General features: G+C 29.9%; 1 protein-coding gene across 11 annotated transcripts in view; it reads left to right on the forward strand.

Annotated features, from left to right (window-relative positions):
• The window catches only part of LOC129912458 (formin-binding protein 1-like), an 85,018-nt gene that overhangs the window by 53,319 nt on the left and 16,598 nt on the right, over positions 1–15,101 (forward strand). For all 11 annotated transcript variants that reach the window (XM_055990704.1, XM_055990705.1, XM_055990708.1 and 8 more), the window contains exon 2: positions 11,793–11,908. In XM_055990704.1, the coding sequence (XP_055846679.1) occupies positions 11,793–11,908 (116 nt within the window). The remainder of the gene's footprint in view (positions 1–11,792; positions 11,909–15,101) is intronic.

Genomic DNA, 15,101 nt, shown 5'->3' on the forward strand with positions numbered 1-15,101 from the left:
TTCCGGTGCGGTGTGGGCAATAATGTGGTACTTCTTGCAGAGTACAGAGTTGCACCACAGCACTCCCTGTGCATTAACGCACCAATTTGTCTCTCAATCAGAGACAAATGCGCATAAAAAATGATGATCAAAATAACTCATGCATTAAATTAGCACTGTCAAAACAAATAAGATCATTGTTGTTGGCAACCCTCCTTTGTGCATAGCTTCAATACAAAAAAAAAGTCCTCAAAGAAGAGCCTTACACAAAACAAAACAAAAATTGGAAGCCCCATCCAGATATAGAATCACCAAAACACATCTTTAGAACTGAAAAATTCTTTTATGAAACATACAACATATTTCTTTTCTTTTTTTTTTAATAAGAACAACTGATAAAATGTTGACACAATGCCGGATGATTGCTCAAGGCGTGCCTTTTGCTTATCTCTCTGGAAGAGAACGCGTGTGTGTGTGCGGCCAAGGGGATTGATTGCATCCCGTTTGGTATTAAAATTTAAAAGCCTTTGATATGAATCGCCATCATCAACGAAGAAGAAACATGAACGAAAAAAAAAAAGACATCGCACCATGAAATCGAAGACGACAACATATTTTGTGTTTGATGCATGCCACATGTTTATTTATTTTTTTTCGAACATTCTTCTGATGGACAACACACGCAAGCACCACTACCATGTGTCATTCAACTTGTATTCGGTATATCGGTAAAGCAAAAAGGCACCTTTTTTGAACACGAAAAAGTGCAACTTTACGAACACCTTATCGACTTTGGTGGCATATGCTGGTGGTCAACAAATTTATTGACATAAATATGTTATAAAGAAAAAAAAGTTAAAGGTGTTGGTCACAGGAAGTAAGCTTTGTTCAGATAATTTTTTCGATTCTTTGGTGTAAAACAGAAAAATAAAGTCTTAAAAATTTGAAGTTGTGAAAAATTCCAAAAATATATATGATAGTGCCAGCGTTCTTTTTTAACTGAAATCTGCTTATATTTGTTCATTTTTGAATCAAGGACATAATGTTTCTTCATTAAATAAAAAAGATTTAAAAATCGACTAAAAAACAGAAGCCCCACTCTGTGAATGAACGAAAAATATCCTTTTTCTTCTTTAAAATGTTAATGTGTCTTTAGTGGATCATTCACTCAAGTTTGAAATTAAAAAAAAAAACCTTGATCTACATTTTCTATGAATTACCTATTTATAGTATCTTAGTTTATTCCAGAAAACTTACTCGTTCTTGCAGAACAAAATTAGTTTTTTTTTTTTTTCAAGATTCTTGCCTAATGTCCTTAAAAACTATGAAGATAAACGTATTCACCTCTACGTCAGTGGTTGCTATAGGTTGGTTGTTGGTATATAATAATCATCTCATTTCCTTTCAAATCTTCCTTAAAAAAGTATGTTGAGGACACACTCCCCATTTAAAAACATGAACTTAAAAAATTGTTTTTTTTTTTTTATTTTTTGTTCTGTACCAATTGCAAAATCTAGGACATTTTCAAAAAAGAAAAGAGAAAAAAAGTACACACACAATTGAATAAGACAACCAAAAAACACTTGTTCCCAGCTTGAAGCTATAAATGGGATGTACATATATATACAGCATTTTAAAAATTCTGTTTTTCCTGCCAGACATGGTTGGGACAATAAATGTTTGCGTACTTTTTTTTCCTTCTACATATTCATTTATTATATAACACGAGCAATTCTATAAAAAAACAAAAAACAAAACAAAAAAAAACGAAGTGTTTTCAACTTCACATTCAGGTCATAGATACAAGTGTTTTATATATGTGATAGAGGAGAGAGAGAAAAATGGCTTAAAAACAATTCCAAAACAGGAAAAAGAAAATTGTTCGCAAGAAAAAACACAAGATATATACAAAAACAGAAGGAAAAAAACAACCACTTCCACTTTAGACAGAGACACGCAAGAGTAAAGAAATTTATGCTTATGCACTTTTCTTCTCCTGTCAAAGCAGAATTATCCAATTACAGTTAGGTGAAGACATAATATATTGACAGTTTTACTGCAGTAATTTTCATTTTTTGTCTTTTTGAAAAAGAAGAAAATCTGAATTATGACCACAAATACACTGAAATAATAACAAAAATTTAAGTTTTTACAAATTATGACCTTTGTTATTAAAATTTTCTGTTAAATTCGTGTTGCAAATTACTTTCCTGTCACAAAAATTCTTGCAAGAATTGGAATATGCACCAAAATACTTCTCATCAAGGTGAAGAAAATAACTATGTATATTATCAAATTTGTCTGGTAGCGTCAATAGGTTTTATTATTTAAATTGTTTGATTGGAGCCTAAAGATGTTTTAACTACTAAACAAGAAAAATTATTCATATATGAAACTGCTTACTATTTTTTACTTGCTCTATAGGGGAAATATTGTATTCGTGTCGAAAAAAAATTTTGAGGTTTTAAACAAAACCAACATTACGATGGTGGAGAAGTCCGAAAAAGTGGGTCTCGCAATTCCGTGCGGCCGTCTGTGCGTTTGTGAGTCTGTGCGTCCATCTGTACACCTTTCCACAGCCTAAACGGGTGGACGGATTTTCTTCAAATTTGGTACGGATGATTTTTGAGGAATTCTAAAAGTTTTTTTTTATATCTCTCTTAGGAAGTGTACCTCCCATAAAAATTTTTCATATTATCTATACCAAATAACTCGAAAACTGCTCTAACGATTGTGATTAAACGTAATATTGAAAGCGATTGCAATAAGACTGAATTTTTATTTTTTCCAAAAAAGTGAAATAAAAAATTTTGTTTTCATTAAACAAAATTTTGTGCTAAATTTCGGCTCTTCCCCAATATCAATTTTTTTACTTGCGATATAGGTACTATATATCAAGTTATGCATTCGTACAAAAAAAAAAAGTTGAGATAACATTTTTCCATGACATTACGATGATAGATAATGCGAAAAAAGTGGGTCCCGGAAGTCCGTCTGTCCGTCTGTCTGTCAGTCTGTCAGTCTGTCAGTCTGTCTGTCTGTCTGTATAAGGAACTAGAGCCTAAACGGATGGACCGATTGACTTCAAACTTGCTATGTAGCAGTTCTTGGAGACTCTCCAGAGGGGTTTTTGGAATTAATTTTCTTGGACCAAAAATAACGGTACCTGTCATACAAAAATTTCGGAAAAGTTTAATTTCACGAAAACGGCTCCAACGATTTTGTTAAAAAAATTCAAATGTTAGTTTTTAAACAAGATCTATCTTTTGAAGAAAAATTTTTTTTTTGAAAATCATTATTAACGGTACCTGCCATAGGACCGCTTTTTTCAAATCGGATTTTCTGCAAAACTATTTATTGTATTTCAACGAAATTTTTTATACAAAAGCATTTATATAATTTAAATATAAGCCAAAAATAAAATTTTGAAAAAAATAATTTTTGGATTTTTAAAAAAATTTTGAAATTTTTTTTTTGAAAAATCAAATTTTCAAAAACGGGACATTGAATTTTTTTGAAATTTTGTTTTTAGGTGTTGATTAATTATTTCTACAAAATGGCATACCAGTTTTTTTTTTAAACTTTTTTTTCAAAAAATTATTTATAAAAAATTAGTTTTTTAAAAAACGGCTCTAACGATTTTGAAAATTTTTTTTCTAAAAATGCACCTTAATATATGAAATAAAACTGCATACTTGTTTTGTGGGGCGATTTAATTTCAGATATTGTTTTATTTTTTTGAAAAATGAATTTTTTTTTGTTTTTTGTTTTTATATACCTACATTTCCCAAGTTTCTATATAAAAAGTCTTAAATATTTAAGCAACTTGAACTCTAAGAGCAAGTTCGTGCGACCCAGTCGTGCATTTTATTTTTAATTTATATAGAGCCAGCTCATAAAATCTACAATTAAACTAACATAAAAGTGCTTTGAACTGCAAGAGCAAGTACGTGCCACCCAGTCGTGCATTTTATTTTTTAATTTTTAAAAATTTTACTTACTGAACCGAAATACATATGTATTTAATATATGTACATATGTACAATGTACATATTTCCAGCAAAACTTTAAAAACTCAGGTGATAAGAAACAGAAAAAATAGTATGCGAAAAACGATAATATTTCAAAAAATAGAGCTCGCAGAAAGAAATTAATATGTTTAAAGTATAAAATAAACTTTTCTGAAAAATTTGAATAAACGCTTAAAATAAGGAAAACTTAAAAATAAGTACACAAATGCCCTCAAATGTGAAAAATTAAATATTTATAATACGAGAGCTGCTACAAAGAAATTTCAATTTAAAGAAACACTACTAATTTTCTAGGAAATAGAAAACCAAATCGCGTAACTTAAAAAAAATATTCGATAAAAGTGATCGAAAAAAAATCTGGATTTTAGGAGTTTGAAAGCGAAAAATATGAATTATTGTACAGTATCCTGTGTTTTTTTCAAATGAGTACTTTATTTTTAATGTACAAATGAGAAACTTGCATTTTTTAGTTTCAAAAATAAGTACTCTTTTTTGGGCAGAGTTCATAGCCCAAAATTCTTTCGGAACTCTTTATCAAGTGTTAAGGATTTATTTGTTTAAAAATTATGAACACCCAACGATCAATTTCACCATTTTCTTCAAAAAATAGCAAGGGCTAACTAAAAAGTATATACTTCTTCTTCTTCTTTTGGAGTGATTTTCATAAAAAATACCTCGATTGATTGGGAAATAGATATTGTTTATGAATATATTTTTTAAATAGCATGTTGTTTTGAAAACATATACTTTAAATTGATGCCGAAGTTGGGCAAATGACGAAAAAAATGGATTTTTTGAACTTTGACAGCTTATAAATTCTAAGTGGTTTAACCGAGTTACATGTTTTATTCATTGTTATAAAGGTATATTTATCTTCTATCAGAAACTGTAAAAAAATCGAAAATGGGCAAAAAATTGTCGAAGCTAGAATTTTTTCAATGGGTGAAGGTTCAAAAAACCGTTTTTTGCCCGTAACTTCAGATTTTGGGGGTGTTAGGGGATTTTCAAATACCGTTTCGTAATCAGTGCGATTAGCTCTACAAAACCTGATAGGTATCCGCCCGCGTATATTTTCAAACCTCATTTTTGTAACACCGTGTAATTGTTTTCAGTGTAAGTAGTAACATTAAAGTTGTTACTGATTAAATTGGTCTTTCAGCGTTGGTGACAGTGGTTGATTTCATTCTGTCATAATACAGTTAATGGTTTACATTTCTTATAGTGCAGCAACGCATTACCACCAATGAATTGTCAACTAACGACCGACGACGATGACAATGAGGAAGACAAAAGGTATATGGCTTCAGTGCATCCTCAATCGGGTTGAAAATGAAATGTTTCTTTATACCTACATATTATTTTTTGTCAACCTGTGTTGTAACTCAGATTCAGTTCCTGAAACCGCAAACATAAGAAAAGAAGACATAAATAATAGATATGTATTTTTTCCTACACTGACCACTCCAGACTTTGTTTATAGAACCATCACCACTAACTAATTCCATGTTCACCTGTTTCTTGGGTTCCTTTTGTCGTTGTTTTGAACGAACCGGCTATAACATTCACTGCTCATAATAACCACTTTCCACATGACTTGCCACCCTTAGTTTTTTTTTTTTTCGTTTTTGTTGGTTTTTCAACCATTTTTTTTTTTCTTTAGCACCCACTCTTATTATACCCTCTCTCAACTGAGGTTTTGGGTAAATATTAAAGAAAAAAATAAATAAAGAACCAGGCGAATGACCTGAATGTTGGAAACAAACTATAAATAGCTCACCTACTGCCAGGATAGGAATGAAACTTAGTTACCGGCTTCCTTCTTCCAGCCTGTTTATCGATTAGAAGAAAAAAAGGCTCTCTGAATGGGTTATTTGTGTTGCTGCAAACGAAATATATACGCGCTCTGACAATGTGATAACGATTTTTTGTTTTTGTTTCGTGTTGTTGTTGTTATTCAGTTTTGCCTAAAGCAGAAGCTCAATGAGAGAGTGAAAGAAAAAGAGAGTTGAGTTTCGACTAAAACCGGGTCAGGTATTCCATTCATTTCATTCATATATATCCAAGGGATGATTATTATGCAGCTGTTTATACCTGGAGCCTTCTGGGGGATATTGTTCAGTGTCTTCCTGTTCCTGAAGTGGGAAAAGAAAATGATTGTACATTGCACGAAAAAAAAAGGATTTTGCATAACTTGCCCAAGACATCGACTACGATGACTAGTGTGCCAACAACACTGCAGACGACGACGAAGAAGAAATTGACTAGGGCTCTGAGTTGATTAAAAGTTTTGCAGATTGCAAAATGATGATAATCCATTTTGTTTTTTGATATTTTTTTTTTTGTTGCATTTTTTTAAGGTTCGTGTCCTGTTTTATTTTATTTATTATTCCTTCTGTCGGATTTCGATATAATTTCCGGCTCTGCTTGATTAGTTGAAAGGATTATGCAAAGTGGAGTTGATTTTTTTCCGTGGGAATATGAAAAGGTTTGTGTAGTTAAAGTTGACAAGTTGAAATTGGAAGTTATTAATATGATTATCTGATGAATCTAAATATGTAAAAAAAACGGAGAAGTGCTTGCTATTTTTTTTAAGTATTTGATTGAACACAAGAAAAATGCATAGTACGGGTAATAAGGCCTATTGACTTATAGGGCCTAAAATGCAGAAAAGTGATTTCAAATGATCGCAGTATGTAAAGAGCGTTTGATCATTGTTTAAGTAAACTTTTTTTTATTGAAAACCTGATAAAATAAAAGGTGCGGGTAATAAGACCTGTCTTACTTATAGAAATGTGATATAATAATGACCGCAGTATGTTTAGAACGTTTGCTCATAGTTTAAGTTTACATTTTTGATTCCAAATTTGGTAAAATACAAGCTGCGGGTAATAAGGCCTAGTAAAGTTATTGTTACAGAAATGTGATTTAAAATGGTTAAGATGATCGCTTTATCTAGAGAGCGTTTGATAATTACTAAAGTTAACTTATTTGAATAAAAATTTGACAAAACGCAAGGTGCGAGTCTAAATTATAGAAATGATCTGGGCCGTATTACCCGCACTTACCCAATGTTTTAATAACATATTCTGCAAAGCATAACTTAATGTTTTCATAACTTTAGAAACTCTGTCCCTTTCAAACTATTACACGTTCATGTTTTAAATTCCAAACTACACCCCAATTTCTGTACACTATTACCTCACCCAATATTTAAATTCTTCGGTTAAATAACAAAAATGTGTTTCACTTTGGTTGTTATTTAACATTTTTGGCATCAAGAAACCATCATAACAAACATAAACTATATAGTAGCCCCATAAAACTCCTATAGGAGATTTGCAAATTGTCAATTCAAAACATAACATCAGTCACAAACATTTCGTCATGTAACATCTCCGTGATCAAAATCAACAAAATCACTAAACTTGGTCAAGCTTACAATCATTTTTTTTTTTGCTTTTTTTTCAAACATAACCTAACAACAGATCAAATGCACACGTACGTGCAGATATCCTTTAGCGCATTAGATCGAGCTTAACATGCCAACAACAGCAACCACACCACAAAACGATTACAAATGAACCTTCCTTTTCTACAAGAGATGAGAGATATTCATCAAGATGGCTACCGCATATCGAGTTGACAGATATATTTTATTCCTCCCACAAAAAACACCGACGACCGGAATATTGATTAGGCGTTAACAACAACTATAAAAAAAAAACTATCCAGGCGCACTGGCCAAAGGGATTGGCAATTAAATTGACGACAAGTTAGTTTTTGTTGTTGTTGTTGGCCAGATCTAGCCGTGTGCCAAATTTGGGCACATGTGAGTGTTTGTATAAAGTTACGTCAACTTTCACTAAAAGGTGTGTGAACATCGTTTGTTACCGTCATCGTCGTCGGTCGTTTTAACGTTGTAATAGTCGTTGGTCTTGTTGTTGGCTGTTGTTACGCGCGGCGCACGCGTGTTGTTTGATAGCACAGCACGAATGCATCTCTTGCATGCATATGGATAGCTTTTTGACAGGTGATTTGGTGAAAAGCACCTGTGTGTCTAACTTATTTTGAGTTTCCCTTTTGTTTGCATGATGATCACAACATAAACAACAACGACGACTACAACAGTGACAGCGACGCGACGCCATTAAACGTCAAATGAAAGAGACAGTGAAATAGAAATTGTTGGAAGAGTGCACAAATGCGGGCGAGTGTATGGTTAATTAAAAGTGGAAATTTATTATTTTTGCCAAAGCGCATGCGTGTTGTAATTTCTAGTGATATACTGGATTTCTTGATTAATGTACAAAATTGTTAATTGAGGTGCGTTGGCGAAAATAAAATGCATTGAATATCAATTAACCACATATAATTTTGGCTTGGTTTATATGGGAGGAGGAACCAATTTTCTTGTATTTACAAACGATAAAGTGTTATATAAAACACTGGTCAACAAAGCATTACGTTTATTTCCATAATTTTGCCAGTCTGTTTGTTATAAGGATTCATATTAAAAAAAAGATGGATCCATTTACTTCAAAGTTAGTATTAAGTGTTTTTTTGCGACGGGTTTTAGAAATTTTGGAAGAACTTGGAATAAAGGTAGGTAACCTACATGACATATGTTTGTATATATGTACATACATCTCTCTCAAAAACGGTGTTAAGGTATTTGATATTACAAAATTCACGATCAGTTTCTGAGATAATATTAGGTTAATCAACGATGAAAAAGCAATTACCTATTATTAATTTTTTTTAATAAAAAAAAGTTCCACATACGCCACAATGACCCTCTAAGACTAATAAATAAACAAAATTAATCACCGACTGAAAATTTAAATCAGTTGACTTTTGTTTATAGTTCAATTTTGAAAGTTACTTTACAAAATTGATGGTTGAGCATTCAGTAAAAAATTTTTTGGGTTTCTGATGAATGACCTAAACCCGTAATCTCAAAACGAAAATTGTAAATCTGTTTGTGTCGAAATTCGGCTTTAAAAACTTTAAATTTTAAAATTCTGTCAATCCGAAATTTTGTATTTTGAAATTCTGGAAATCCAAAAATCTCTAAATTTATTTAAAAATATTGTCTTTCAAAATTCTCGATTTCAAAATTCTGTATGCCAAAATTCCGTTAGTAGATATGCAATATTGCTTCGATATCAAAAACAAATTGTAACTTTTTTTTCAATATCAAACATTTTTTTTTTCTATTTACATAAATTTGTATTAAAGAAACTAAAAGTTTTTACAGATTTTTGAAAAAGCATAAAACGTAGTTAGTTTCATACTGAATTTTTGATGTTAAAAAAGAATTTTGGTCATAAATCGACTCTCTTAAAAAAAAGCTATGTTTTTGGGTTTGGTTTTACCCTTGTTTATCCAACTACACTATTTAAAAATCCCTTATATGTAAATGCTTATTTTCAAGTTTATTTATATTATTTAGGCAGAAGGGAAATATCTAAAACAAAATTGTAAAGTCAAACAAATTTAAAGAAAATATTAATTTTTATAACAAGTTTGCGTAATATTTGGTCCTTTAACGCACCCGCCACACATAGGAGTATTCTGGTCGAAAAGCTGGACAAAAGTCGATTTTCTAAAAATCAAAATTTTGAATTAAATATTTTACAAAATGGATGGTAAATATACATGGGGTCATATGATGCACTTCTTTTTTTTGTGGTAAAGTGTGTGGTGTGACAAAACAAGTTCAAAGTCAGCTGTTTATTTTCTGGATTTTTTTTTGTAATTTATGGTGATTTGGTGAGTATTGTTAGGAGATTGATTAAGAGCGAGTGTGTTTTTAAACATAAAATTTTCAAATGAAAAATACAATTGCAGGTATTGAATAGTAATTAAAGAGTAGTTATGGAAATATTAAATGTTTTTTGTTCAAATAAATGACAGTGGGAAAAGAGTCTGCCACATATAGATATTTTTATTGCTTTTTTCAAAGTCTAATTGCTTTGTTATAGTATACCCTACTATTCTGCTTCGATACATAGATTTATAATAACTTTGACTATTCTTTTAATTTAATATCAAACATTTGGGTGCGAATTTTTGCGATTAAAAAAATAATTTGCGAATTAAATTTTCTCTTTTAGTAAAAATCTCTCATACGCCCTACATTTTTTTCTTCCTGGTTGTTAACATTTTCCAGAAATTTTTTATTGAAATTAATGCATTGGGTTCACTAAGCCTAAAAATCACAATGGTACCTTTCTAGAAGCTCTATTATTTTTGATATTATAATTTTTCACATTTTGGGTCTATGAAATTTCATACTATTTTTTTTTAGTTTTTCTTATCACGAGTGTTTTTAAAGTTTTTCAACTTATTTACATAAAACCACCTTTCATTGCATAAATAATAGTTTCTAGCAATAACAAATTGTATAACTTCAAAAAATAATTTTGTCCAGGTTTTTGATCGAAATACTCCTATGTGCGCCATTTAAAAACGCGTATGATTGGTACAATAAATGTTTTTTTTTTTCAAAAAAGAGTCAATCTTGTATGACTTCGTCCTAGATTGTCTTGTTGAAATCGAATATTTCCGTATTTACTCACGAGTACATATATTTCTTCTTCAACTTTGCAAATAAGAATTCCCCATTATTTTATCGCATGACTATATCATATCATTAGTCACCACAGAACAAAAAAAAAATCCACATACCAAGACTTCCAGTTCATTACAACACAATCACGTTTGTTGCAAAGAAGATTACGATTGGTCTTCTGAGGAACTCCAATTGAGTCATTAGCCGTTGACTGATGTTTGTTTTTACTCATAATTCCATGATCATTTGGCCTATACCTCCGCACTGTTCCGTTTTGGCCATCTTGTTATTGAAAACGTGGGTGGGTGGCGATTTAAAAAAAAAATTCCAACAAAAAAAAATCTGAATATTTTAGTTCATTCTCAATTAGTAGGTCTCAATGTTGTACACGATTTTTCTCCTAATTTAAAACTAACAATAATTCCAGACATACAAGAATTTTCTTGAGTCTGACCGCAATTATATTAATATTCTATGAATACAACAAAAAAAAAAACCTACTTAAGTGCCCTGCATTCCATTTTATTTTAACCCGACAACGATTACAAATAGTGATTTATCAAAGCTTCCATATCAAACATGCCGCCTCAAATTTCCACTTTGAATATTTCCTTTTTCTTTCTGACTCTGACGGATCGTTGTCGTCATCATCTGACCAATGCAACGGTCATTCATTGAAGATTGAAGATCAATCGGTCTTTTATTCAATAGATTAATAATATTAGGTTGCCAGAACAAACTTTTGAAACCGCTAATGGGGTTACCTAATCGAAAAGTTCGTCCTCTTATTTTATTCAGTGTAAATGGAAAAATGTCTTTTAGGGTCTTAGGTTCTTTTTTTTCAAACAAATATTCAAGTTCAAAACTCTATTTTGGGTTCATCATAAGAAATTTTCAATTCTCAAATGTGTAAAGGTTATGGCAACCCTGGTTAGATACACACGTGAAAATGAGCTTTTTGAATTAAATATCTTTGTGTTGTATTCATGGCGCCGAAAGTCTTGTTATCTAAAAATGGTTAGGCCAGTTGGGGTCTATAGCGTGGTTTGACCATTTTTATTTTTAATTATATTTTTACATTTTTGCTATGCGTATGATCACAAAAAGTACGTCAGAAATTCTTTTCAAATTGCGTGTTAAGAATTTTATTTTTAAAATTCATGTTGATGTGAAAAATTACTTATAAATATTTCTGTTTTTAATTTCAGGATCAGTACGACAACTTATCGATACACACAAACAAAGGTATTGATTTTTTAGACAAATATGGAAACTTTGTACGTGAAAGGCTTGCGATAGAAAGTGATTATGCGGCGAAATTAAGGTGAGTCTAAAATTAATGATAACCATTTGATGTATGGGGGATATACCTACCTATACTCAAATTATCAATGTTATTATGATTGATTGGAATAACTTTTATTTGTTTTTCTTTTTTTTTTATTATTGATTAAAAGATATAGGCTTGGTAAATAATTGACTTAAAGGTGTGAATCAATATCATATGTTATCTATTTGGTGCTTAGAGTAATATCAAATACTTATCATCTACCTGTTAGTTTGTTAAAACTAATAAATGTAATGCGGTTTATTAATTTTTTTTTACTGCAACGTATACGTAGTATAATTTGACTTAGGGCATTTACTATATTTACCCTCAATTATTACTAAATAAGGTAAATTCAATCGATAGATAAAGATAAACACAACATGCTTTTATTGTTTTTTTGTTTAATTAAATAAAATACCTTAAGGAGTGCTTCATGATTTTAATGCTTCATGTCATTTGAATACAAACACTTTTTATCAGCTTATGAAAAGTGAAATAGTAATTTTTTATTTGACTTTGATTTTTTAAGGTGTGTAAGTAATGTATTTAGCGTTTTACATCAATAACGAACTCTTTTCTTAAAAAAGGCGTTAGCACAACGTACAAATTTACTTCCTGAAAACTTATACCTGAGTCAATTTTGATTTTTGGCAATCTTTTTTAATGTTGATTTTCTTTATTGTTGTAATTGTATGAGGAGAAGATAGTAGAATTTTTCTTTCCACAATAATGCCAAACAAATAAAAATTGTATTCCATTAAAAGGTAGATTATTTTATGAACGTAAGCTAACTCTATGAAGTCTTGATTAAGTTTTTAACATTTTTTCTTCAGGGGAACTTTATTTAGACAAAAATTTACATTGTTAGTTAATTTGTATAATGACAATAAATTAACTCACCTTTTTGGATCAAATTACAATTATTTTAGCATTTAAGAAAATAAATAAATAAATTAAAAAAAAAATTAAAATAAAATGAAAGAAAATTTGCACGCCTGATGAAGTTTTATTTTTGAGAGACGCAAAGAAGTGCAAATATTCTTTTATTTTTTTTTTAAATGTTTTTTTTTTTTTTTTTAAATATTTATTGATTTATTTTTTAAATGTTAAAATAAGTTTAGTTTTATTCAAAAAAGTGAGTTAATTTATTGTTTTAAAATTATTGTCATTCATTATTATCGTTCCCCTGTAGAAAGCAGCAACCCCTCCCGAAAAGTCGGGAAAGTAAATGGAACTTAATTATTTCATTGCAATAATAAATACGACCAAAAAAGCCGACCAAAAATACATTTTCCAACTCAAAGTATTAAATACAGATTGGTCAATAAAATCATCTTTGTTAAAAATAAAAAAATATTAATAAAAAAAATAAAAATTAAATTTTCGGTTTTTATATAATTTTTTAATTAATTAATTAATTTTTTAAATTCTCGGTTTATTAATTAATGCATTATTCCGTTTCGACCATTTAGAGGAATTAACAACATAAAAGAGAAATGAAGTTAAGTAAGGTAATATTATCTCTTATCTCATTTCAAATTTGAGATTTGAATGAGAATTTATCTCATTTGCTTTTGTGGAAATAAGTTTTTCATTGATTTTACTAGGTGAGATAACCTAGTAAAATGGCATTAGTAAATCTTTAAGAGATAAACGTTTTATACGCCACAGTTGCCACCAATAAGATTATTTCCTTACTTTGTATCCAAAGACATTTTAAATTAACATTTAATTGATTTAAATTAAATAAAAAAAAAGAAACACAAGACAAAACCCCGTACAATCACAATAATTCTAAATCAAGGTTATCTGCATGTGTTCATTTCCTTTTTGTGCTCGCCACTATTTTGTCGTTTACAGGTGGTTTTATTATGTACGTATCTAATAGGGCTAGAGTGCCTACCTTACCAAAGCCGTACTATTTTGTCTTCTCAATGAAAATCCAAACTTGGTTAAGAAAATTAAAAAAAAAAAAACAAAAACAAAAATAAATAAATTTCTGTTGTGTGTGGGTACAAAACAAAAATAGATTTTCTTATAAAAATTCATTAATAACAGAAAGAAAAAAATATAAAATAAATATCTAGTGCAAGGTCACCCACAGATGTGCGTCTCTTATAAAAGAAATTATATTTGATTGCCATTCGTTGAATTTTTGTGAGGGTTATTTTTTTCACCTCCTTCTTTTTATTTTTGTTTTTAATTAATTGAGTAAATAAATATATTTTTTTTAACAAGAAAAAAAGCATATTTGAATGGGGCTGATGATGGTTAAGATGTTTTTTGTCTGAAATAAACAACACACCAGATCGTAATTTTCCAGAATATTGAGATATTTTTGTATCTTTCCGCTTATTTTTGTTTTATTTGTCTTGCACATCTTTTTAGCTCAATAAGATGATATAGAGACGCCTCTGCACTTGGCACTTGAAGTGAAATTATTGCGAAAAATTTACATTTTTCCAAAGTTTTTTTTTATTTTTAAATGTACAATAAGGTCGCAGGGACTCGTTCATATTTCTAATGTAGGTATTTAAACAAATTTAAAAAAAAAAGTAAACTATAGAAAAGAGTTTAGTGCTCTGAGTTTGAATTCGAGCTCGAAAATGCTCTATCACTTCACTTTTCTGAGATATTTGAATATAAACATGGCGAAAAGCGTTTTTTTTTTAGTTTGATGATATTTTTTATCACAAAATATTTTATTTCTCCAATTGTAATGGAATTAACTTTTCACTCAAATCTAAAACTATTATTTACTCATCTTTTGAAGTTGCAGGTTGAAATACAAAAACGGTTCTTATAGAACATTTCATGTTAGCTTTACCCTGATCTCAATTTTTTTCAAAACCCCTAACTTACCCTTATAGTACCTTCATAAATAACAACTTAAAAAATACTAAAGAAAAAAAAACTACAGATACCATAGATTGCGACCTGGTTTCATCGCGTGTCATTTGGTTTGTACATTTTCTCAACGCATCTTTCTCTGTTTTATGTCAGTTGTCGGTTTATATTATTATTTTTTGTTTGTTTTTGTTTTTATTTTGCAATGAACCAAGACAGACAGAAAGCAAGATAAAACGTGTGGGAGGTGATGAAACAATAAGTGGCCATAATCTTTCACTTCATTTTTTTTTGTTCTTTGGTTCCGCTTAAACTGTAGATTGTTTTTTTAGTTGTTCGT

This window comes from Episyrphus balteatus, chromosome 2 (assembly GCF_945859705.1).
Source record: "Episyrphus balteatus chromosome 2, idEpiBalt1.1, whole genome shotgun sequence".
NCBI classification, from domain to species: Eukaryota; Metazoa; Arthropoda; class Insecta; order Diptera; family Syrphidae; genus Episyrphus; species Episyrphus balteatus.